The 25,485-nt window shown below is 41.6% G+C and overlaps 1 protein-coding gene across 15 annotated transcripts in view; it reads left to right on the forward strand.

Annotated features, from left to right (window-relative positions):
* KCNQ2 (potassium voltage-gated channel subfamily Q member 2) overlaps positions 1-21,633 on the forward strand; it is a 181,119-nt gene extending 159,486 nt beyond the window's left edge. For 12 of the 15 annotated variants that reach the window (XM_001368000.4, XM_001367934.4, XM_001367897.4 and 9 more), the window contains 2 exons: positions 7,112-7,235; positions 9,118-21,633. In XM_001368000.4, coding sequence (XP_001368037.1) covers positions 7,112-7,235; positions 9,118-9,852 — 859 coding nt within the window. In that variant the 3' untranslated portion in view covers positions 9,853-21,633. Of the gene's footprint in view, positions 1-1,399; positions 1,496-7,111; positions 7,236-9,117 lie in introns of all 15 variants that reach the window. The other 3 variants (XM_056812837.1, XM_007475564.3, XM_007475565.3) reach the window with 1 other exon arrangement.
* Positions 21,634-25,485: the final 3,852 nt, after the last annotated feature.

The raw sequence follows: 25,485 nt of genomic DNA on the forward strand, positions 1-25,485 counted from the left end.
GTGCCCCAGGTTTGACTCTAGCTGGAAAAGAAACCTTGCCTCTTTCTTATGGTCAGAAAGAACTGGTTTGTGCTTCAGTGCACATATTTCTGTATACCCGAAAACATTAGTTGGTGGCTTTTCATAAGTGTGGATGTGAATGCATGTACATGTGTTGGGAGTGTGAGGGAAGGCTGCCATTTCTGTAGAAGCCCAATTAAACAGATGTCCATGGAAGCTCAAGGGCACATGACCCCTTGGAAGGGTTTCACATTTTCTTCTCCATCTGTTTTCCTGTGGGCTTCCTTACAGAGGCCTAATCCTTGGTTTCCCTGCTTCCATGATGCAGCTCTGGAGAGGTACTCAGGGTGAAGACAACTGAGACATAATTCTTTAGTGGATATTGTTCAACCCCTCTGCTATAAGGAAATAAGGTCTCATTCCTGAAAGGGAGTCCCATTTTGGTTCTAGCTGGTCTTCTGTGGGTTTCCTCTGAGGCCTGGGAAAGAATGAAAAAAAAAAAGGGTTCTTTGGATATGTTTAAATGTAGGCTATTCCTTTTCTGGGACAGCCACGGGTGATAGCCACTTCCTCTTTGCTCAATTTTGGGAGTAACTCCTAGTGTACACATCCATCAAATGAATCAACATACATAAAATACTGTACAAGCCTTAAAGTGTTATATAACCTTATTGTTATTGTTGTTATATTTGGGATTCCTATTTGGAACTGGCTACCTTCTTGGAGTGGGGCTATGTGAACTATGTGAACAAGGGTGGGCACAATCTAAGAAATAACTTCATCAGAAGGAGCCTCTGGGGAATTCCCATTCACCCTCCATGACGACTCACTCACACTCACTCACTGTCACTGTTGTTATGTCTCTCTCTGTGTCTATGTTGAACTGTGGTGTGTCTACTGTTTCTCTCCCTCCTCTTTCCGACCTTCTTTTCTCACTATGGTTGTGTTTTGTTTACCAGGCTCTCTCGTCTTAAGTTTTCCTTTTAACTTCATTCTCTGGAGGAAAAAAATAAAGGAGCTCAGGATATTTTCTGTCATCTTGATAATAATGAGGATATATGTTAATTCTGTAGCCAACATCCTTGCTGGTATATTGCCACAAATATGCAAATATATTCCAGTGAGGACTGCATGTTGCTTTCAGGGAATACAGCAACAATGCCGTGTGGATGCCTGACTCCCCGAGTTTAATGCTTTGCTTGAACTTGAGAAAAGATTTGGCAAATCAGAGGACAAGCAAATATTTCATTAACTGTTTTGAGGAGAATATATTTTTCCAAAGGGAAAAAAAAATCTGTTTTTTTTTTCTTAAGTGTCTGCAAATTTCCAACCAACTCTGTTCCACATGTTGCTTCATTATGCATTTTGCTGGTGTCTTTTTTCTTATTTACTTTGCCAGGATAGATATGATTGTGGGTCCCCCACCCCCTTCAACTCCCCGGCATAAGAAGTACCCAACTAAAGGACCCAAAGAATCACCCCAATACTCGCCTAGGTTAGGATTCAGCTCAAGGGTCTCTTTCTCTGGGTTTGTTCATTTGTTAAATGGCAAACCTCTTTCACCCCAGACCATATGACGGCATTTAGCTTTTAGTGTTATTCCAATGTGCTTTCTTGAAATGATTAGATCAGTCTGGATTGTGACAGTCTATGACTAGGTCTCAGGTAGACTCCTAAATGATCTTTCTCCCTGAAAAAGCAATGGTAGACTAAAGGCCATGTTTTTGCTCCCAAGTTTTATTAGAAGAATGTGCTACTCTTGAATCTGAACTTTTAGCCCTTCAGGGGCCACTGTCTGCCCTCTTCGGCAGGGCTCTCCGAAGCCAAAGGCTCCTGTTTGCCATAGACATTTGCACGTTATCACCCCCCTACTCCATAACTGTCCTCTTGTTCAAAGTAAAGGGGAGAATGTACCTGCCACCAAATGAGTAATCCGCTGGGATGCAGAGAGAGGTTGCATGTCAGGGTGTTCACGTAGTCATTGCTCTCGGGCTTTGTCCCTTTTATTGTCTCTGAATTATTCTAAAGGGTCCTCCTTTTCTCTTCCCCCATGGGCAGGCAGCCTGTGATTGTGCTTGCTTCCATGTGGTGGGTAAGTCAGAAGCCAGGGGCATTCAATGAACTTCCTTGAGCTCCACAAACTTAGTGGTGACTATGACAGCTAACTTCATTATTTTCAGAATTAGGCAAAACAAATTTATATTCAAATACCAGACATTTAACTGAATTCAGTAAAAATAACCCAAAGGAATTCAGTGGATAGAGGTCTGGCCTCGAAGTTTGTTTAAACCTGTGTTTAAAGCCTGCCTCTGATATATATGTTGGCTGTATATCCTTGGACAAGTCATTTGCCTTCCCTACCCCAGGCAACTATTTAAGGTTAAGGTATAGATGATTTGCTGGTCTACATTGATAGAAGAATTTCCAAATCTTTTACTAATGAAGTCACACTTCTAGATGGGGGGGGGGGGGAAATCAATGAAACAATTTTTCTTCTTTTTTTCCCTCTATTTCCTCCTTTTCTTTTTTCTCCTCTTTTTCTTCTTCCTCCCCTCTCTTCTTCCTCCTCTTCCTTATTCCCTCTTTTCTTTCTTATTTTTTGCATGTGTTCCTACATGCTAAAAATAAATTAATAGGACCATATTTTCCACCCTTTAGCCAGGTGTTTTGATTTAGGTGTAAACTATAGGTCCCTAGAGCTGAAGTGCAGGGCTGGATTGAAGTCAATATGTTGACAATTCAGGAAAAGAAAGCCCCGCCCCCACCCCAACTTCTTATTGGGATTATCCACATCACTGTCCCAGCCCTCCACAGGACTGTAGCCATTTTCCAAGGCTTTGTCTGTGGTAGGACAGAGAGCAGAAGCCGGAGGGACAGGTCTCTTACTGAGTATTCCTGCACAAGAGAGGAAGGTGAGAGCTCTAGTTAGTTTTGTGCAAGGAAGTCTGCCCAGGATTATAGAGAAATGAGCTAAGACACATACAACCCGGGCACTCACCTGAAAGGCTCAGTGCTTAGGCTCTATTCATTTCTCAGCCAGGGCTATTGGGGCTGTAAAAATGCCAGTTTTTTGAAAAACATGAAAGGTGCCAGGCTTTGAATAAATCCAGATCTTTCTTAATACCCAGTCCCCCCAACATTGGGTATTGTGTCCTTTGAAGAAAGGCAAAGACCTTTTGGCCCTTCAGAGATTTAACTTAATCCCCAAGAATTTAAACACTATTTTGTTAGGCTTTATCTTCATAAGAAATGAGGTTCCTTTTGGGGAGTAAAATAAATGAGTAGGTTGGAAATGACAGATTTTTAAAGCCCACAAGCAAGGAGATGATCTCAGTGCTTTCTTCCTCAAGCATAAATTGCATTTGACATTCACTGTGTGAAGGAATAAGGCATTCCTTGACTCATAACCTTGGGGCCAGGTCTAGAGGAAAGGGGTAGAGATGTTGGCCTACCCAAGGGAAGCAGAGAGTTCCTCTTTTCGCTCTTGGCATCAGGCCCAGTCCTTATGATGAGTTTGCCCAGATCCGAGGGACTCTGAGGCATAGTCCCTGTTGTGGACTTGGAAAAAGAAAAAAACATCTCCATAGTCTTTTAGCTTCTCTGATGGAATCAGAATGAAGCGATCCCATTACAGATTCTTTCTGGCTAGGGCTGTGGGTCTGCAGAATGGCCCATGGGCAGACGTCTTAAATATAATTTTCCTTTAACAAAACAAAACAAACCAAAACCACCTCTATCACCACTACAACAACCAAAAACAAAACCCAAAGGTAGGTAAAAGAGCCAGTCATGTGGTATGGGTGAAGGGGGTTTAGCTTCAATGCTTGAATTGTGTATAAGAACTAAAAAGACTGAAATATTTCTCTATTTCCCTACCTCATTTTCCTCATTCAAGCTGTTTAACATCTGACGTCTGCTTTGAGCCAGAGGGTGCCTCGGGCTCCTTCGTGCATGAACTGTGAGCATGAAGCCCAATGGAGCATGAGAGAACCCCACACCATGGCTGATGCAAGACTCTTCCCTTTTCTGTTTCATTCAACAGAAAGACAAAAATATTCTCCACCCAGTCCTAGTGAAATGGCAATTGGGCAGACATAAGATTATATGGCCCAGGGGCCAAGCTGACCTGCCTGTAGTCACTGTACCAAGATGCACAATGATCACGGATATTCTGGCATCAAAAAAAAAAAGCAACAAAATTTATATATATGTATGTACATATATATAGATATAGATATAGAAAGATAGATAGACAGACAGACAGACAGATAGATAGATAGATAGATAGATAGATAGATAGATAGATAGATAGATAGAAAGATAGAAAGATAGATAGATAGATAGATAGATAGATAGATAGATAGATAGATAGATAGATAGATAAAGACTGGGTATCTCATAGCTTTTTCTCTAAAAAGGAATAATCTCTTTGCTGCTCCCACTCTACAGATGGCCCAAGATGAAGTCTTATGTTAAGCCCAGAAAGAGGGAGAGCATCAGATTCAGGATTAGAATTTAAATCATATCCCACAGACACAATTTGATTAGCCTCTCATTATAGACCTTTGCCCAGTGCTATTTGCCTGGATTTCCTGTTTTATAGTTCCGAATGAGTTGGGGAAGCTCAGGAACAGCAGGGGATTCACAGCTCAGATGTCAAGAAAGCTGGTCTCATTGTGTTGGGAGACATTTCCATCCATTTGCCTGTGCTGAACTGGGGCCTGCCCAACTAGTTCAGGAATTTTTACATTGGTGAAAAGTTCTACCAGTGTGTATTCCCATTGATATCACCCACCCACCCACCCACTATAACAGGCACTCTAAGGAGGAAAAAAATACTGAGGCTGGCCCTGCAATTGGGACTGACTGGACTGCTCTGACCAACTAGGTAATCTGAAAACCAGTCAGGTCAGTTGTATAGGTTTTTTTTTTTTCATTGACCAGTAGGTTCAATGAAACTAATGTTCCTACATCCCAAGTTCTTACAGAAAGTATATTCATTTCCTGCAATTCTATTATTGCTGTCTCAAAATGGGGAGGCAAAAATGTACTTTTGAAGACCCCATCTCAGTTGGAATCATATGGGTCCAGATTGCAAAATATAAGCAATGTATGGCATTATCTGATGCCAGCCTGTAACTGATCTCTTCCCAATGCAATGTTAAAGGATGTTTTACTATAGGCTGATACCACACATCACCTCGAGGCAAATTGGGGACCAGCTTTGTTCTTGGAAGAGGAAAGGGAGTAGCTCTATGTGTTCTCTCTGTCAAATGAGAGTTTGTCCTATCTCTGTCTGTACTATTTAGTGACACACACACACACACACACACACACACACACACACACACACACACACTCCAAGGGAAGGAAGACAGCCTTTCCTATCATTGGCAATGGGCTTATCCTGTCTCTTTTCTTTGATATGTGCATTGGATGGGTTTCTGTGCTGGTCTGTATCCATCCTCGTTCCCCCTCCCCAACCTGGTGCATGGAGCCATAACTCCCACTGCATACCCAGCATCTTTTGTTCTGCTCAAGACACTTAACTCTGTTTTAGCCACACTCATAGGCCTTACCAACCACACTTAGTGGCACATTATGTGGGAGTAAAACAAAGGAGTTAAGAAGGGATGGGAATTATTCACACTTGGATAGATGAGGGGAGAGGAAGAGATGCCTCCTAGAGGAAGACCTGGTACTTCATAGGTTTCCGAACAGAGATACATTAATTGGATCATGTCTATGGTTGAGCCCTGATAATATAATAAATGTTTCAAGGGCTAGCCAACCTTTCATAAGCAACAATTTTTTGAATACTATTTGGATATGGTAGACAGCATGGAATAATGGGTACAGAGTTGTTCTTGAAGCCAGGAAAGCCTGAATTCAAATTTTATATCTGGGGGAAGTCACTTAACAGTGATCACTCCTCTCTAAGACCCTATATTAAAGAGAAGTTACTGAATTGCATTAATCAAAGGAGCTTCCTAAGACAATGAAATCCCAGATCTTGTCCGCATCTCTATTCCAATCTGAATAACTTGTCAAAAGAGAAGAAAACAATGAGGCATAATGTGCAGAAAGAGGACTAAACCAGGAGCCACCAGATGTGGGCTATCATCCCAGTTCTTAACTCCCTGGGTGGCCTTAGGTCACTTAAGCTCTTTCAGCCTCCTCTTCCTTATTTGAGGCAGCTAGGTTGTAAAGTAGAGTGCTGGGCTTAGAGTCACGAAGCCTAGGTAGTAAATAAAGATGATTCAAATCTGATGTCAGATATTTCATAGCTGTGTGACCCTGGGCAAGACTTTAACTTTTATATGCCTCAGGTTTCTCAGTTGTAAAATGGAGATAATGACAACACCTACCTCCCAGGCTTGTTGTGAGAATAAAATGATATAATATTTGTAAACTGCTTTGCAAACATTAAAGATATGTGTATAAATATAGTTATTATTATGAAACTGGGAAAGCAAAACATTACTCTAACAAGGTCGTTATAAAGCCTGATTGGTGTAAAGTATGAGATAGCTGTAAGGTGATATTAATGTTTTCATCAGTATCATTATCTAATGGCAATTTAAGTGAGGGATAAATCAGAGATAGGAAGAAACAAGGGAGAAGAAATAAGAAGGGAAGGAGACCGAATGCTGTAAGAGTTATATCTAGTTGATAATCTAGGCAGAGGAGTCTGTGGAGATCTGGGCAGGGGGTAGGGGCACTAAGTGAACAGTCTCCCTGACCAAGTATATCTGACCCCCAAAGGGTAATCCCTCTTCTAGCTTGAGAAGAGTAAATGTAAATTGATGGATTGGAATGAAAATGAAAATTTTCTTCATTTTACTCCTTGTTAATGTGCCAGACTCCATTTGACTGAGAAAAATAAAGTGAAACCATAATATTATTCCAGAATATAATTATGAGACCAATGCTTGTTGGCTTCTAATCTAGTATTGAGATGCTTTCTGTAAACTCTGTGTCTAGTTTTGAGGCCTCACATGATTGAGGAGCTGTTGCTTTGACTAGAAGGGGAGAGGAGAGGACCTTTGAATTCTTGCTTGCCACAAACTCATGGTTTTGTGTGTGGGGTGTGGATTTCTATTCCTGGTAGAGTGGACCAGATCGTTGGAAGAGGGCCAGCAATTACTGACAAGGATCGCACGAAGGGGCCAGCAGAAGGGGAGCTACCTGAAGATCCTAGCATGATGGGCCGGCTTGGGAAAGTGGAGAAACAGGTATGTGGTTGACCAAAACAGGTATGAGGTTGTTAACTTTAACAACCAAGATTTATGGTCATGATCACTAGGCCTCTTTGGATTACCCCCTGGCTTTAGAGAGATTCTTCAGGATAATGTACTCATCAGGAGGACTTTCCTATGAAATGCAACTCTTTAGGTAGATTTCTTATGAACAGGCCTGTTTCAGTAACTTTGACTGGCTTTCCAAAAGGATTTCATGCTGGGCTATTCCTTTAGTTGTTCTGCTTCGGAGAGACTTGTCAGCTCCTTCAAAATGGTTTTGGACAAATTAAAATTGTTAGAGTGATATGGAAATAGATCCTAATCTTCACTCCCCATTCCTAATCTAATTTATTCCTCTGGATTCAAGGCTCTACATCTGAGATGCTACTTTGGTCTTATGACCAATTTAATTGTTACTCACATTAGGGCAAATAAACCAGTAAGCATTTATTAATAGCTTAATATTTAGGGGCAGCTAGGTTGCTCAGTGATTGGAGAGCCAGGCCTAGAGATGGGAGTTCTTGTGTTCAAATCTGACCTCAGGCACTCCCTAGCTGTGTAACCCTGGGCAAGTCACTTAACTCCAATTGTTAGCCCTTTCTCCTCTTCTGCATTGGAATAGATACTTAGTATTGATTCTAAGATAGAACATAACAGTTAAAAAAAAGTTTACTATATAACAAGTACTGCCCTAAGTTCTGGGGATACAAAGGAAATGTAAAAACAACCCCTGCCTGGATACATATGGTAGGTACTTTAAAATGTTTGTTGATTGATAGATTATATCTTTTTTTTTTTTAAACCCTTACCTTCCATCTTGGAGTCAATACTATGTATTGGCTTCAAGGCAGAAGAATAGTAAGGGCTAGGCAATGGGGGTCAAGTGACTTGCCCAGGGTCACACAGCTAGGAAGTGTCTGAGGCCAGATTTGAACCTAAGACCTCCCAGATAGATTATATCTTAAATTCAGAAAGGTATAATAATATAGTGGAAAGAGTCTAAATATTTGAGTTTTAATTCCAGCTCAAATAATCTTAGCCATGTACTAGTGGGCAAAGTTGTTTTACTTCTCAGTTGTTCCAATTTCCTTATATATAAATCAGGATTATGATAGTTGTAGGGTGGCTAGATGACTCAGTGAATAGAGAGCCAGGCCTAGAGATGGGAGGTCCTGGGTTCAAATGTGGGCTTAGGCACTTCCTCTCTGAGTGATCCTGGACAAGTCACTTAACCCCCTTTGCCTAGACCTTACCACTCTTCAGCCTTGAAACCAATACTTTTAAAGATTGTAAGAAAGAGGTAAGAGTTAATAATAATACTAATACTTGCACAACCTATCTCACAAAGTTGTTTGGAGCCAAGTGCTTTATAAAGCACTATAATTGAGTTATTGCTATTGATATTGCTTTAGTAATTTTTTTTTTGCAAAGGAGAGAAAGGTACATTCCATTAGTTAAGAATTTGCTGAGTCTGCACAGGGCAAATAGCATTGTTTTGATTCCATACTAAACAATAGACTGGTCCCCACTATCACAGAGTTGATGGTCCCAAAAGGGAGATGGTACAGGTGAACATGCCATCATCAGGAACATGTGCACATAAATTATTATTTTTAGGGGGAAAGGATGGCCCAAATGTTATATCTACAGGATTATAAGATAGAAATTGGGCTGACCCAGAAAACCTTTCTGCAGGAAGTGAGCTGTGGTTTAAGAGAATAGGAAAAGGAGAATTTGTTAGGTGTGATTTTTGCTAAATTTTTATGCTTTTTGTTTCTACCTGAGCCTAAGTGAGGACTGCCCTCTATCTTCTACTGTGAGAACTTTACTTTATCTTTTGGTTAAACAGACTTGATAGTTCTATGACATTTTTCAGGTTCTCTCCATGGAGAAAAAGTTGGACTTCCTGGTCAACATTTACATGCAGCGGATGGGCATCCCTCCAACAGAAACCGAAGCCTACTTTGGTTCCAAGGAACCAGAACCTGCTCCTCCCTACCATAGCCCAGAGGAAAGCCGGGAGCACATTGACAAGAATGGCTGTATCATCAAGATCATCCGCTCCACCAGCTCCATGGGGCAAAAGAATTTCTCTGCCCCTCCAGCACCGGCCATGCCTTCTAACACATGCCCTCCTTCCACTTCATGGCAGCACCAAGCCTATCAGCGCCAGAGCCATGGGTCTTCTCCAGTAGGAGATAATGGCTCATTAGTTCGAATTCCCCCACCACCATCCCATGAGCGGTCCCTGTCCGCCTACAGTGGGGGGAACCGGGCTAGTATGGAGTTCCTCCGTAATGAGGACATGGCTTCAAAGCACCATGAGAGTGCCTTGAGGGACAGCGACACCTCAATTTCAATCCCCTCTGTGGACCATGAGGAACTGGAGCGCTCCTTCAGTGGCTTTAGCATTTCCCAGTCCAAGGAGAACTTGGATGTGCTGAACAGTTGCTATGCAGCCGTGGCCCCATGTGCTAAAATCAGACCCTATATTGCAGAAGGGGAGTCAGACACTGATTCTGACCTTTGCACACCCTGTGGCCCCCCACCACGGTCAGCCACTGGAGAGGGCCCCTTCAGTGACATGGGCTGGTCAGGCCCTCGAAAATGAAGCACTTGCCACCCAACCAGCTGTTGGTTCATGTTGTTCACATATTGAACTCTTTTCAAGGGGACTGACCACCAAGGATTTGTGTTTCAGAAACTTGCCTAGCTCTGGGACACTCTCTAAGGGTCGGGGAGGGTAGGGGAGGGTGGTGAGGATGGGACAGAGGCTGGCTCAGCAACCCTCTTCCTTGCAGAAGGGTCATTTGGGTAATATATCAATAGGAGACTGGATCAATTTTGTCCTGTCTTTCTGGGTGCACTATTTAAGGGAGGGGTGTGAAACTGTGTCTTGATACAGGGTAGATGAGTGGAGTTTCTTGGTATCAGCCAAGCAAGGTTTTATAAAAAGTCATTTTATTACAAGGTAATAACAATTGTCCCATGGGTAGAAGTTTATTCATTACCTCTGGGGTTTTCTGCGATGACAAAGCAAATACACAATCCCCACTATCTTGCATAACAGGTTTTTGGGCGGTCTTTTTTTTGGACAGAAATAACTGTCTTTTAAGTGAACTCAACATTTTTAGTTCAATATCCTGCAGTGGGAGAATGGGGATGATGACATTGGGATATAAGGGACCCTTGGAGGTGGCTCTATAAGTGGAGTGGATTAGTTATGGCTTCTGGACTTTTGGTCTGAGAATTCCTGAAGCTGAAAAAGTGTGAGTGGTTTAAGAAAATTGGAAGGAAAGGCCAAAGTTGTGAGTTGGTGATGATCCAAGAGAGATCTAAGAATCTAAAAAAAAAATGAAATTAAGAATTATATTTAAACCATGTATTATACTAAATCCAGATAACCTCTTTTATTTTTTTGCTTCAGAATAGTACAGGTTTGACTATGTATTAATGGGTTACTGATTTGAGTTTTTCTGAGTACATCTTACACATGACCTGTACAGTTTGGCAGCAAAAGGGAGGCAGGAAGACAAGTGGAGATGGTGAATTTAGAAGCCTTATTTTTTTAAACACAGCTTCCCAGGGAGCTATGGTTTTTAATGAGGTGAATGATGAATAGTCAGGTAATTAACTAATTTTACTATGGTACCTTTTTGGTCATATTTATGATTATACCTGAAAGTGTTTGCCTCTCACTGACCCACTGAAAAAATGTGTTTCCCTGATCTTATAACTCAGATTCCCTTGAACTCTTTGCCTTGAAGCAGAGAGATAATCTCCTTTTCTTGAATATAACTTTATCAAGCTTCCAGTTGACTTCTCTTTCCATTTGTCTCTTCATGCCTGAAGCAATAGTGCTGTATATAGTATACATATTCAGGACCCCTACCCAGAGATGAGGAAAGGTGGAAGCATCATTGAGACCGACTTCATTGGGGACCAAAACAAAGTCACAAAGTGATCTTTTTACTTTCTTAATCTCCATTGGACTCAATCCCAGGGGAGGGGGTGGGGAGAAGCTGATAGGGAGAGAGAGATATAATAATAATGTCACCAAACTTTCATGTACTTTCTTAGAATTGCCCTGTCCTTCAGTCTTCTCATTTAGCTAAAGTTCTCCATTCCCAGGACCATTGGGTCTTCTTAAAAGCTAAAATTATGGGTACCTTTGAGTTCTGGCCTATGACATTCTCCAATCAACCCCTTTAGAAGCATGCAGATAATATATCAACAGGTAAGAGTTCAGAGGTCAAGATTTCAAGACCTTTGGGGAATAAAATAAAAGTCCCTTTCCCTACAAGGTCACGTTCAACCCTTTGGTGGAGATTCTCTTCCCAGAGGCTTTTCTATTTTTCACTATGCTGACTTGGCATAGAAACAGATAGATAATGGCCAAGTTTGGGCTTTGGCTCAATTGGTTACAACATGAATTGGATATAATAGGACATTTCTGAATGTGGAGGCATAGAGCTCTCTGAGGAATATCAGGACAATCCTGTGTTTATAACCAAATTTGTGTTTTAGTTTAGTTAGTGACCATCCTTATAATTTGTTATGATAATGTGGCTGAGCAAGGTAACCAGCCTGCACCATGTTTGGGAAATTTCTTCTACATTCTACAGAGTAGGTCCCAAAGGACAGCCTCTATATCTGATTCAAGGGACAATCTCTTGGTAATTTGGCACTTATTGTAAGGACAGTGGGCCAGTCTTGTCCTTTTATGTCTCCCATTGAGATTTAGAGAGGACTTCATGACATTAACAGATGTAACATGATAAGCAACACAGGAAGCCCTTTAAAGGATCAGAAGCTCCTTGATCCTTATCCTTTCTCTCCCAGTGAAATAGAATCTCCCTGATTCTCCTCTTTACAGTGACCTAGCTTTACTACATAGTGAATAAACTAGATAAGAAAGCCAACTCAGTGGGAACTCTTTTTAATATTTTGTCTTGAACTTGAAAACAAAACAAAATGCAGATGATCAGAGGAAAGATCAACCTTTCTCTTCTTTCTCTTCTCTCTCAGTACATAGGGAAGAACACACAGTTATGATTTCTTCTTTTGGTTTGGTAAAAGACTGGCCAGATCAGGGTATTTCTTTGTTGTTGGTTCTGCAACATGAAATAGAGACATTTGATCTTTGATATACCTATGATCTCATTGATGTGGGTACTCTATACAACAATACAGATCATGGCTCTTCCCTGCCTGCCTATCCTATGTAACTCTTGCCCATGTCCTTCTAGAAATCTGCCATGGAGCAGGGAGCACCAGTTCACTAGAGGCTTCCTCTAGGTCTTCTGATAGCCATGGTGTTGGATGGTCACCAAGCTCTTGGACCGTGCATCAGTTCTCCCTTCCTCTGGGTGACCAGCCCATCTTCTTTTCCTCCTTCTCTCCTACACACATATATATCTGGTGAAATCCTTATCATTTAACATATATACCCTATTTCATCCTTCATAAATGAAAAGATGCAATAGCTGAAACAGAAAAAGATGAAACCCATTTTAAATATTGGGAAATTTGCCTCAAGCCAAGAAAAAGCCCTTAAGAATTTCCCTCAATTTGGTTAACAAAAGACTATATATATATATATATATATATATATACACACACACACATATATAAATATGTATGTATGTATCCATGTTCTAAATGTATTTGGGAACGTCTCTTCTGGAGATAATGTTAATGCCCCTTTGAAAGAGAAAGTTTTAAAGAAATATTATAGAAAACAATATTTGACAAAGGCTTCATATCCCCTTGAGTGTATGGGGGGACATGGTTTAAGATGAGTGTGGCTGCTGAAGGACCACAAAGACTGGTTAATATTGGATTTAATAATCTTGTATATTTAATATCTCCTGCAGAGACATACTGTATCTTTGAGAGACAATGGAAACTTGGGATTACACAAAAATAACTTCCTTCCTCCATGGGCTAAAACTATGGAAGTGTTCTGCTTTCTAATTATCTGTATGCCCAGTGGAGCTAATTTCCTTGTTAAACATATTTTAGGCAATATAGTAAAATTTAGACTCCCTCCACCTTCAAAATATTTTAGTAAAATCAGTCTTGAGTTGAACCAGAGCACCTATCCTGATGGAGTTTCACATTAGAGTATATAGTGCATGCTCATTGCCAGATAAAATTTTTATTTCTAATTCTAGCTTCTTGCTTCTGGCACAAAAGCATGTCCTTTGAAAGCAACTCCTGGGGGACAGTTACATTTCTCTTGTTTTGGAGGAGTATTGGCAGAAAGGGATGATTAAGAATAGTTCTACCTGAAACAGTAAGTTATAACTTCTATAGTTAAGTCTTTATGCCTGACTCCTTCCTTTACAATCAAGAAGAATGGACAGGGTTTGTTCAATACCCTTTCGGACAATAACTTGTTCCCATTCACCATTTTCTTTTTTGACCAAGTGGAGCTGGTCTACCCATCTGCTATGACTACTCTTCAGTTGGTTCTATGGGACTGTGAGGTAAATGGAGATATTCTTCCCTCCCCACCTCTCCCTTCCCTAACTCATATCTAGCCAGAGCACAGCTGTAGGCCTGCCCCTATGAGCCATATGTGCCAATGAAGTCATTCCAATGATGGGGATAATCGTAAAATGGGCTGCCCCAGGGGTCAGTCTAGTGAGGAATATTTGCAGGAGGAACTTAACCCTTGCCACCAAAGTTGGCCACTAAAAACTATGGTCTTGAGGGTCTGGACCAAAAACTAAATTTTATATCAGCCTTCAAAATATCATATTCTATTTCACCAACTCAAGAACCCTCAAGGACCAATGTACAGAAGCAACAAATCTACTTCCCTGGGGAAACTCTGAAGGCAGTGTTAGAAAATTCTCTATTACACTGTAGCCACCCCCAAGACTCTGTTGGCTACATTTAGTCATTACATTTAATCATTAAATTTAATCTGAAAGGATATTGTTCTTGTCCTTTCATGGAGCCTTATGGAGCTGCCCTTGACTTGAGTGAGCATGGAATGGTTGTATCTTCTCTGGCTTTATCATCTTCTAAGAAAATTCTCTCTTGGATCAATTATGACTTGCATTGACATCTCCCTGCTCACATCCTCCCTTATCAGAGCCACCATGTGGAAATTCTTACTAGACTAAAGTAATTTCTTGCCAGCAGAATCCTTAAAATGAAGCAGAAGATTTTCATGCAAATTATTTTGGGCAATTATGAAGACTATTTATTCTTTAAGCATGACATTTTCCTTAATCAGCAAAAGCTATCTGGGAACCAACAGCTTTCTTTAGGTCACAACAACTGGAGTGGGGATAACACTTCACACTGGGAATAGAACAGGTGCACCAGCCAGTGTAGACATCAATGAAAGCACTTTAACTAGGATAAATATACTCCCAGACAGGGCTTTTTTTGAATGATAGAATTGATTTATTATTTTTTCCAAAGCCTCACAGGAGTAATTTGATTTCACTGAAATTTGTATTTAAGACCAGAGCATGTACTAGCCCTGTGACAATGCAGGATTTCTTCTGTCTTGTCCTAGGATAGGCATTATTTCTCCCAGAGGTTTCAAAGTATAATTAGTATTTATATACATAACTATTCTTCCTGGGTGTGTATCTGTAACCAACATTTAATTTGCACACTCTTGCTTGCCTTAGACTCTAGTGGGAGAGAAATAATCAGTATTTTGAACAATATTAACCATTATATGTCTTGGCCAGAGCTAATCACTTGCAGCTAGCTACTATTCAGTGATCCAGGGAGAAGAGAAAAATTTATTTTACACATGTGAATGACTTTTCCAACCTATATCACATACTCTCAATTTTGCCTGCTTGTGCATGCTATTGGAGATGGGTAGAGATTACAGCTTTTGACACCTATGTTTCTTCTTTTGCAGAGCTATAAATTTTTTAAAATGGTAAATGAAAACATCGGGTTTAAATCATGATTCCCCTAGTCATGCAGTGCTCTGACAACTCAATGACTTTTCTTTATATGTAGCATTGAAGCAACTAGTCTCAGATGCATGATCAAACAAATATGGGGTTTTATTACATGGAACAAAGTGTATGACTTTCCTAGTATGTGTCCAATGGAAGTAATTGCTACCCATACTTCAATGAATGAATGGGGGGCTGTTTTATCTAATTTTTAATCAAATCTAATAATTTTATCAAATAATTTTATCTAGTCACCACATTTTAGCAGATAGAGAAATGACGTCCAAAATCTGAGTAGCTGTTTTCACCAAGGACAAACCAAAGGCCTATGGGTTTAGATTGAAGCAAGAGGGAACTGAGGTCAAGGTCAGACTGTCAGGGCTGAGACACCCTGAAACATTTTCGCAAGGGAAGGGTTTGAAGTCTCTGTCCAAGAGGTTTTTAGAAATCCTTCTGGTATAGCTATCTTTGGGGGATATTTTTTGATGCAGTGCTCATTAGGGCATACAGATAGACTGTGGGTAGGAAAATGAATTAGAGTCCTCCCAAGCACCCTTTGTGGTATTACCTAGCAACTCCTTTATTAAAGTTTAGATATTTTGGCTAAATTACTTCAAAGATAGGGCCTTGCCTTAGACCAGTAATGTGAGTGCATTAGCTCTGCAATTGTGTCTCCTGCAGATATCTGAAAGGAGGGGGAAGTTCAACTTCCATTCCAGGGGGAGTTGAACTTCTAATACCATTTTTTATGGTACTATAAGGGTTCCTGCTTTGTCCTCACATATACTAAGCACATGAAAATGAATGTGAGTGTGTGAGAGGTCTCGTGTGTGTATGTGTGTGTGTGCGCGTGCGTGTCTATGTGGGAATGTGGATCTGTTTTTCAGTAAATGATTATTTGTGTCTCTCAGTGTATGTATGTATAGAGGCAAATGAGACAAAGATTTTCAGTTCAAAAAGGCAATGGAGAAGTGTACAAAACAAAATTAAAGAGAGAGAGCTCTTTGAATATGCCAAGTACTCATGTTAAACCTTTGCTATGGGAGGAGGGGGAGGCAGCTTATCCCACTTAGCATCATGCGTGAGCATGTCTCTAAAGCCCTGCTTGAACTCAGACTTGCACCAGGCTTTGAATAATGCACAAGTGCTCTGAGTAAGCATGTGAGCCTCAACAGAGAGGACAATTGGTGCTTTTGAGTCTTTAGCATTGTGGTGTCATTTTATTCTTCGCATTTACTGTTTTCAGCCCTTGGTCTAGGCCATGAGCTAATAGGAGGAGACTAGAGGCAGACTGGTGCAAGAACTGATTTGTAGGGAGGTTCCTTAGAAATCAGAGCCAGAATACAGCATTTGTACCCTCTAGGCTGGGTTTGAACATTTTGCATTCTGTTTGTATTCCTGTCCACCAGAGCCTTTGAGCCGTCATTATGACACAAGTGACTTATCACCAAATAAATACCTATAATCCATAGAGAACAGAATTTTATATGTATATTTATAAAGGAAAATCTGTTAAAAAGTGCCCCTCCTTGTGCCTCCTGCATGTTGCATCCTAGGCAGCTATCTATTTTGCCTGTTTCTCCATTGTCAGAAAGCAATTCTTTCAGGCCCTTGGCAAGTAGTGATTGGAGCTGGTATCTCTGTTCTCACCATGAAATAGCACCTTCTGCAATTGCCACTCGTGATCAGTGGGTGAAAAACACTTTTAGGACAACCCGCTTGAAGTCTCAGAATTCTCTTCTAAACCTCCAATGCCCCAGTTTGCCTTTCCTTACTGAGACTACGTGTGGACTTCAGTGAGTCTTCTGTGGGAGAGATGGAACACTGCCATACTCTTGTCTGAGGCTGGCCTGCCTTTTATAACTTGTGAATTTGGACCTCGTTGGTCTATTCTGTACTTTGTATTTGTACATTTAAAATCCACTCGCCCACTTCTACCCTTGCATATGGAACAAAATAAGCAGAATTAAAAACCAAGCTGAAACCTAGGAATTTGAAATATTTTAAAAGTGACTTTTCCTGTTCTATTCAAATAGATTGTCTAGTTATCTACTGAATAGATATATTAGTATCAGGCAAAATAGATAAATGAAAATAGCCAGTGGAATGACTGGTAAGCTTGGTGAGTTGATAGTATGCCATATCATCCCCCAAAGAGCTAACACAATCTTAGATTGTTTTAAGAGAGACAGAGTGGTCTGAACAAGGGAGGTAGTTTTCCTGCTTATATTTGGCCTCAGACATTTCAGTCTTGGCATCACATTTTGGGAAAGGACATTGATAAGCTGAAATGGATCAGAGGAGGGTAATGAGAGTGGTGAATGGATTCCAAACTATGCTATATGAGCATCAATTGGAGGAATTAGGGATGTTTAAACTAGGAAAGAGAAGACTTAAGAGGGATATCCTAGCTCTTTCCAAGTACTTGAAATGTAGTTGGAGAGTGGAAGGCTTGGAATAGTTCTTCATGACCCCAGAAGAGAGAACTAGAAGCAATGGGTGGCATTTTGAACATACAAGAAAACACTGCCTAGCAAAAAGTGGATTGAGTCATACCACAAGTGAGTTCCTCTTCTCTGGAGGTCTTCAAGCAGAGACTAGAAAACCACTTGTTGGGGATGCTGTAGAGGGATATCTGCCTGGGTATCGGTTGGACACTGTCTCAGGGAAAGAGACCCCTTTCCAACTGTGAGGTTCTGTGATTTCCTGATTCTGTGACTACTGAACTGAGATCCTTATGCTGAATGGGTACCCTACCAAATGAAGGCATCAGAGTGGAAAGTTCCTATCTGCCACATCTGCCCATTTACCCTTTGCTGCTGGAACCCTTCCCCCAGAGCAGAATTTTTTGTTACTAAAATAGTAGATATTTCTTAGCTATGTAAACCACTCCCTTCATCCTCCATTCCTCCCCCACAACCTGCTTGGAGCTCAAAGCTCACGTTTGATGAGTCAGTATTCATTTCAGAGTAGCATTGCCTTACCCTTCCTAATTACCAGTGGGGCCATCATTCTCTAATTGGGTCAGGCTGTCATTCAGAGAAATTGTATAAGTGTAAGTGTGTGAAGGAGGTTCAGTAGAAATCCGTTTCTTGGGCATGTATGTGTGCGAATGTTTAGACAGGCCTAAGCTATAGGCTAACTAAACCATTTTTAAGAGTATTGGGGTATTGTGACTTGATCTCTGGTAAACTGGAAGCTGTCTGGTAATAATAAGCCACATTATATATGGTATCATGACTCCTCCTCTTGTGGAAATAAATGCCAGGGGTCATGTACTTGGAGTTTAAAATTTTGATTCTTCTGGGTCAGTCATAGGCAGTAGTGACCTTCTGGATCCAGGAGCTCCGGTCATGTACTAAGTTAGACCCATAACCTTCTACCTGGGGAATAGAGCACTGAGAAGTCACTTCTGGACTTTGAATTGAATGAATTCTTAGGAATTATTAATTATTCCAATTATTAACTAGAAGAGGACAGTGGCGGGAGGACCTCATTCACTTCACGTCCATTCATTCAGAGAAACATTTAAATAAAAGAGGCTGTGATTCTCCAGCCCTAAGAACTGAAGCCCAGATAAGCGACCATTAAATTTCATGAAAGGATAAAATGGCTTGGGACTTCAGGGTCATTCAGTGTTTCATGTAACATGTATAAGTGTGTGCGTGCAATTCTGTATGTTCTTGTGTGACTTTGTGCCAAATGTCTTTATAATATTATGTGCTGGGTGTGTTTGTGTCTGTGTGACTATGGGTATGTGTTGCATATATACATCTTTGTCTGACTGCAACTGAATACTGGGTCAGTGTGCATGTGTGTGTGTGTGACTCCTCGGTGTGTTTATGTCCATGTAACCATTTACCATGTATGTTTGTGTCTACATATGACTGTGTGTCTATGTATGCTGAACGTGTTTTATGTATGTTACATTAGTGAATGTGAGTTTGCCCATGGGTGACTGAGTAGTCTGTTGGTGTGTGACTGTGCTAGGCGTGTAACTGTATGTATTAGGCATGTATTTGTGTCTATGTGTGCTGAGTGTGTTTTCGTGTGACTGCATCTGTATCTCTGGGCTACTGTGACCTCTGAGAGTCAATGGGTGACTGGGTGTCTGAATGGGTTCGTGTCCACAGATGACTATCTGGATTTGTTTGCAGTTGTGTATTTGTACATGTGCCAACCCAACTATATACTGATCAGATGAGGAAGGAAACTGTCCATCCAAACCCTTTGTCAGGCTCCTTCTTGGCCTCCCCACTGCCTCTGCCAGTTTCTTGACCCTTTTACAGGCTCTTGTTTTTAACCATCTGACGGCCCATCAACACAGAATTGTCTCCTTAGGTCTCCTGCACATAATAATTCGAGAGAAATAAAAGAAAAATGAGAAGCCTTTCTTCTGGGTTCCTGAATGTATAGATTCATGGTAGTAACAGGAAATAAATGCCCAGGACAACCTAATACGTTGAAATAGCATATCAGCAAGTGCATCTTAAAGTTATAAGAAATGAGGCTGAGTGTGTTGAGGGGACTCAGGGATCAGAGGGGTCTGAGCAAATTGGGGGAAATCTGGAAGGAGGTAGTTTTAAGCTGGGTGTTGTAGGAGGTGATTGACGTAAATGGGTCTTAGCAGGTTCTGTTCGCTCACCATGAGACGTCAGAACCAGCCCCTACACATCCAGAGATGCTTCATTCTTGTCTTTTGAATGAAGTATTCCTATGACTTAGCTTCTCGTGAGTTTGGAGCTAGTAGAGCTATTCCTGGGAGGAAGCCTCAGGATGGACAGAACCTAAATGTTGCCCTCAGACTGGTCCAAAGTAGATAGGAATCAGTGGTCTCAAGGACCTGACCCATGGTTTGGCTTAGCAAGTATGTGCCAAAGGAAATCACAAAAGTCTCCAGGACGTTGAAGTCACCTTTTAAAAAATAATCACAAAAGTGGGATTTAGAGGTGGGGAGTAGATAGAGATTGCTCAGTAAGGCCCATAGAAACTCTCCCCCTGTCCCTAGCTTGGGGCTTGGCCTTCTTCATTCAGGGGAGGGAACTTTGGGCTTATCCAATCCTGCCAGTGAGTATAAGTGATTCCAAGGAGTCCTAGGATACCACAAGGGAAGAATTCTTCTTTTGAGGCCCTGAGGAGGTGTGCATGCCATGTAACAAAAATCCCTCAGTCCTGGGGAGAAGAGAAACTATTTTGAAGTTGCCAAGTATTTAGTGCATTTCTTTCTACTTTATATAATTTTTCACTGGGCTGTACAGACGTTTGGACAAATTGCCTTAATGTGCTTTGGTGGAAACTCCCTCAGCTGCCACCATTGGGAGACTGGGCATCATTGTCTAAGTGGGTCCCTCTGAGCCCCAAAGAGGTCAGATTTCCCAAATGCTGTGACTTATTCACTGGCAGGCTCTGACCAGTGATCTGGGCCTGCGATGGGGGATGTGACAGGGTGGTGGTTAGTGAAGGAAGGCCAAGCCCAGCCAACTGGGGGGCCTGATGCCTTGGTCCTTAGAATGGATCCAGTTCCACATGAGGAACAAATATTCCACTGAGCCAGCCTCTGGTTCCTTTGGATCTTCTATCGTGTCTGTGAGTTCACATTTACTTAATAAAACCAGAGGCCGAACAGAATACTGGGCTTGCCCTGTAGTAACTTTAAACCTTTCTGGATGAACTTAATCTATGCGTCATAAGGCAATTTTGCTAGTTTTCTCCTCTCTCTTTCTCTGTGTCTCTTACACACACACACACACACACACACACACACACACACGTATACATATGTATACACTTCAAACATGCTATGACACACATACTCACATCTATTTTCAAACACACACATATACACTCCCATACTCACTCTCCCATTCCCTCAGTCCCATGTGTACTCCCCAGTGATCATTAACATTTGGTTGTCCTTTGGCTAGCAAAGGTGGCTGCTTTGCTTCCTCTCATTTGCTCTGTTGCCTTGGCTGTTTTGCACTTTTGTTTGTGCTCCAAAGAATATTTCATAATGCCTTCGGTACTGACGTACACCTTGAAACATTTTGTATGTATTGGATGGTTCACACTTCTCTTGTAAAATAGCGACTAGACTTTTTGTGAATGTGTTCTTTCCTCTGTAAATTCCCCTTCTGCCTTTGTGCACTGTACATTTTATAGGGGTAGATGCCCAGGGAATGAACTCTAGTTTTCTAATGGAATAGCAAAGATATTAAATCATATGACTCACTGATTGCCACTAGAACGTGATGTAGCCCAGACTTTTTTCTCCATGGACATTTTCAGCACGAGAGATCCTGTACATCCATGTGGAAGGCTTCAACATCTTCATGGAAGTACTTATGTGGTACTTGGGGAAATCCTGCCATGACAGGAAAAGGGGATGGTTTTAGATAAGCATCCAAGTGGACCATGTGCATTTTAGTAAAATGCCAGTGATTCAACCTGCTAAACAGTAGTGCGCACTTATTATTATTACTTCTATTATTCTATTTTGGGTTTCCTTAGGTCACTAACTTTTGGTGCATACGAGTCACGTTAATAGTCAGCCAGAGTTCCCATAGTGCTTTAAGATTTACAAGGTGCTTTGTAAATATTTTCTCATTTGATCCTCCCCACAACCCTGTAAGGTAGGTACTATTATCATCCCCTCTTGTACAGATAAGGAGATTGAGGTAGAGAGATTAAATGATTTGCTGCTTAGGGCCATATAACTAGCAGCTGACTGAGATAGGATTTGAACTCAGGACTTTCTGACTCCAAGTACATTGTTATATTCACTATGCCACCTTGCTGCCTCCATCTCATATCTGACTCAAGTGTAAAGATCCAGAATGGAATGCTTTCTGGTGTTCTGTGATAGTTCCAAGAGCTTTCAGAATTCTGATTCTTAAGTTATAAGAATAATTATTTGCTGAACCTATTTCCCCCTACTTAACATACACACTATAAGCCTGGGTGCAGCCCAGTAGAACCAAAAATGGACAGAACATTGGATTTGATGTCAGATGACCTGGGTAAAATTTTGCCCCTACTGTTTACTTCTTGTGTGACCTTGAGTGAGCTCCTCTTTGGCCTCAGTTTCCTCACCTGTAAAATGAGAGGGCTGAACTAAGTTATAAATAAACCCAACAATCCTTCATGTATTGCTTTCCCAAAGTGGGCCTCAGCTAATGGGTGCAGGGGAAAAAAGTACAATCTACTAACTATAATATGTAGATGATGAAGAAAAATGCCATTGCTCTTTTTTAAGCCTTTTTAACTTGGCATTGAATGTCAGTGACAATGCTGAATATTAATGTGAGCTTACTCCAGATATAGAAAACGTGGGAGATAATTTTTCACTGGGCAAAATTCAATTCTGGTTCTTTAAGGATCACTTGCTCCCCTTCAGGAAAGTTCCCTCCAGTGCTCCTCCCCACCCCCAAGCCAACCAGGTGACCAAAGGTGGCTTGAGGACAAAGGGGACTGTCTTTTTCCTGGTCAGCCTAATCAGCCACCATTCTACTCCCTCCATCCCCAAGACTTTTCTACTCTGTGGGGCTTCAGTTAAGCACTCAGAAGAATGGATGGTACCTCACAGTTGAAGTCTTATGCCTCATGCCTTATGCCAATCAAAATTGGATTTTGATCCTTGCCAGGACAGGGAGAACCAGGAGAACTATTCTCATGTTCCTGTTCATCTCCTTTGTTCTCCCGGAGTACATTTCAAGCCAGAGAGACATTAAAAGGAAGAGATCCCTCAAAAAAGGACTGCAACTTGGGCAGATTGAACCTCCCGCTGTTTCAGTGAGAGGTTAACCTTAATTCAGGAGTCAAGCCTCTCTCATTCAAATGGCTTCACCTGTTCCTATTCCTATCACAATCTTACCTTGTGATTAATTACCAGAAAATTTCCCTTTTCTAATTATGATTCCTACTGCTGCCTCTCACAGCACAGCCCTCTGGGGACACCTGATTGGAGCCCCAGGGAAGGGAACACTCTGTACTTTCTTTTCTCCAATTTCTCATCTCTGCTTTTGGAAATGGCTGATGAGAGGGGAAGTGTGGGGAAATGTAATGAGTTGCAGGATTTGTGTTAGAATCTGGGCTCTGCTGCTGGTCTGAGGCAGCCCAGAGGCTGAATCCAGTTCCATTTGCTGCTTAACACCTGAGAATAAGATTTCTAAAATACTGAGGCAGAGAAACACTACGGAGAGAGAAAGAGATTGAGTCAGAAGCCAAGAAACAGGGGCAGAAGAAGGGGAAGGAGAGAGATTGTGAAAGAGACATACCCAGAGGAAGGGAGATAGGATACAGCAGGCAGATAGAGAGAGAAACAGAGGGGAATAATCATAGCCAGGAGGAGATAGGAGAGGGGAGAAGAAAGAGGCAGAAAGAAAGTTGCAAAAGGAGGAGAGAGACAGAAACAGAAATGTCAGTTTGACAAGCATCGATTAAATGCCTTCTATGTGTCAGGAACTATGCTAAGTGCTGGGATCCAAAGACAAAAACCAAGAGTCTTAATCAAAGAGAAACACAGAAATACCCAGAGAGAAATAGTGACAGAATCACAGAGACTTAAGAGTGGACCAGAGACAAAACCAAATAAAGACTGAGACAGAGAAGAGCAGAGGGAAAGGTATTCCTGCTTGGGGAAGCTCTCCCTCCCAAGTAAGAAGGAAAAAAATGAAAGATTTCCTTTTTGCTAAGTCTAGCTTTGCAGCCTGCCAGGGGATAGAAACATCTATAAGGGGAATTGGCCATTCACGTTGCAAACTCAGGTTTGAAGAAAGGATGGGGCCAGGGAAGGAGGGTGGAATTTGGTGATGACACTGCCATTCTCTACTCCATGTCAGCCAGGAGACCTGAACTGTGAGGAACCATCAATCTTGGTCTCAACCTGGGGGACAGCACAGGCAGGGACAGCTTCATCTTCAGGTTGATTTTCAGGAGCTCATTAGGATGCAGGCTCTACTTGATCAGTGTTACCCATCCCCCTCAGCCCAGCCAGTGAATTAAACATGAGTTAATGAGATTTTAATATGTTTTGCAGAGTCAGAAACATCTTCCTTCTCTACCTACAGAAGAGCCTGAAATTTGAATTGTTAATAACTTCCTAGTTTTTCTCCTGATATCATCAATATGAAACAATCATTGTTTTGATTTGGGAATAGGAGAGATGTAAGGAGCTTTAAAAGAGCAGGTAATTGCTCTCAAGTCTCTCAAGTCTCTCTCTCTCTCTCTCTCTCTCTCTCTCTCTCTCTCTCTCTCTCTCTCTCTCTCTCTCTCTCTCTCTCTCTCTCTCTCTCTCTCTCCTCCCTCCCCCCCTCTCTCTCTCTCACTGTCACTCTCTCTCTCCCTCCCTCTCTCTCTCCCTCCCTCCCTCCCTCTCTCTCTCTCACTGTCACTCTCTCTCTCCCTCCCTCTCTCTCCCTCCCTCCCTCCCTCTCTCTCTCTCTCTCTCTCTCTCTCTCTCTCTCTCTCCCTCCCTCCCCCCCCTCTCTCTCTCTCACTGTCACTCTCTCTCTCCCTCCCTCTCTCTCCCTCCCTCCCTCTCTCTCTCTCTCTCTCTCTCTCTCTCTCTCTCTCTCTCTCTCTCTCTCTCTCTCTCTCTCTCTCTCTCTCCCCCCTCTCCCTCCCCCACACTCCCTGTCTCTGTTTCTGTCTCTTTGTCTCCCTCTTCCTCTCCCCCCCCCCTCTGTCTCTGTGTCTGTTTCTGTCTCTTTGTTTGTCTCCTTTTCTTCCATTGCTTTGTTTTTGTTTTTTGCATAGAGATGGTTATGCTGATTTCTTTAAGGGATGAAGCATTATGTAGTGTGCAATCCTATGACATCCTAAGCCACATGGTAGCCAAACCCAATAGTTTGATACCCCCCTCTCTCTGAGTGCAGTTTGCAGCATGAGGGGACAGCTAGGTGGTACAGTGGTTAGAGGGCCAGGCCTTGAGTTAGGAAAACTGTTTAAATCTGGCCTGGTATGTGGCTGTAGATGAATCATTTAACCTTGTTTGCCTCATTTTCTTCATCTATAAAATGAATTAGAAAAGGAAATGGCAAACCATTGCAACATTTTTGCTAAGAAAACCCCAAATGGGGCCATGAAGAAGTCAAATACAACTAAAAATGACTGAAAAACAATAACAACTCTTCAAGTACTGTGTTGACAGTAATGAGTTGCCCACCTCAAGCGAAGTACAAGAGAAACAGCTCAGTATGAGCTCCCTTTTGCTCATAGTCAAGCTCAAACCTTTTTAGCTAGCTCTCAAGGCTTTTTATAGACTGGCACTGTCTTACCTTTTCAATCTTATTTTATTTCTTCCTTGT

Source organism: Monodelphis domestica, chromosome 1 (genome assembly GCF_027887165.1).
Source record: "Monodelphis domestica isolate mMonDom1 chromosome 1, mMonDom1.pri, whole genome shotgun sequence".
Lineage (NCBI taxonomy): Eukaryota > Metazoa > Chordata > Mammalia > Didelphimorphia > Didelphidae > Monodelphis > Monodelphis domestica.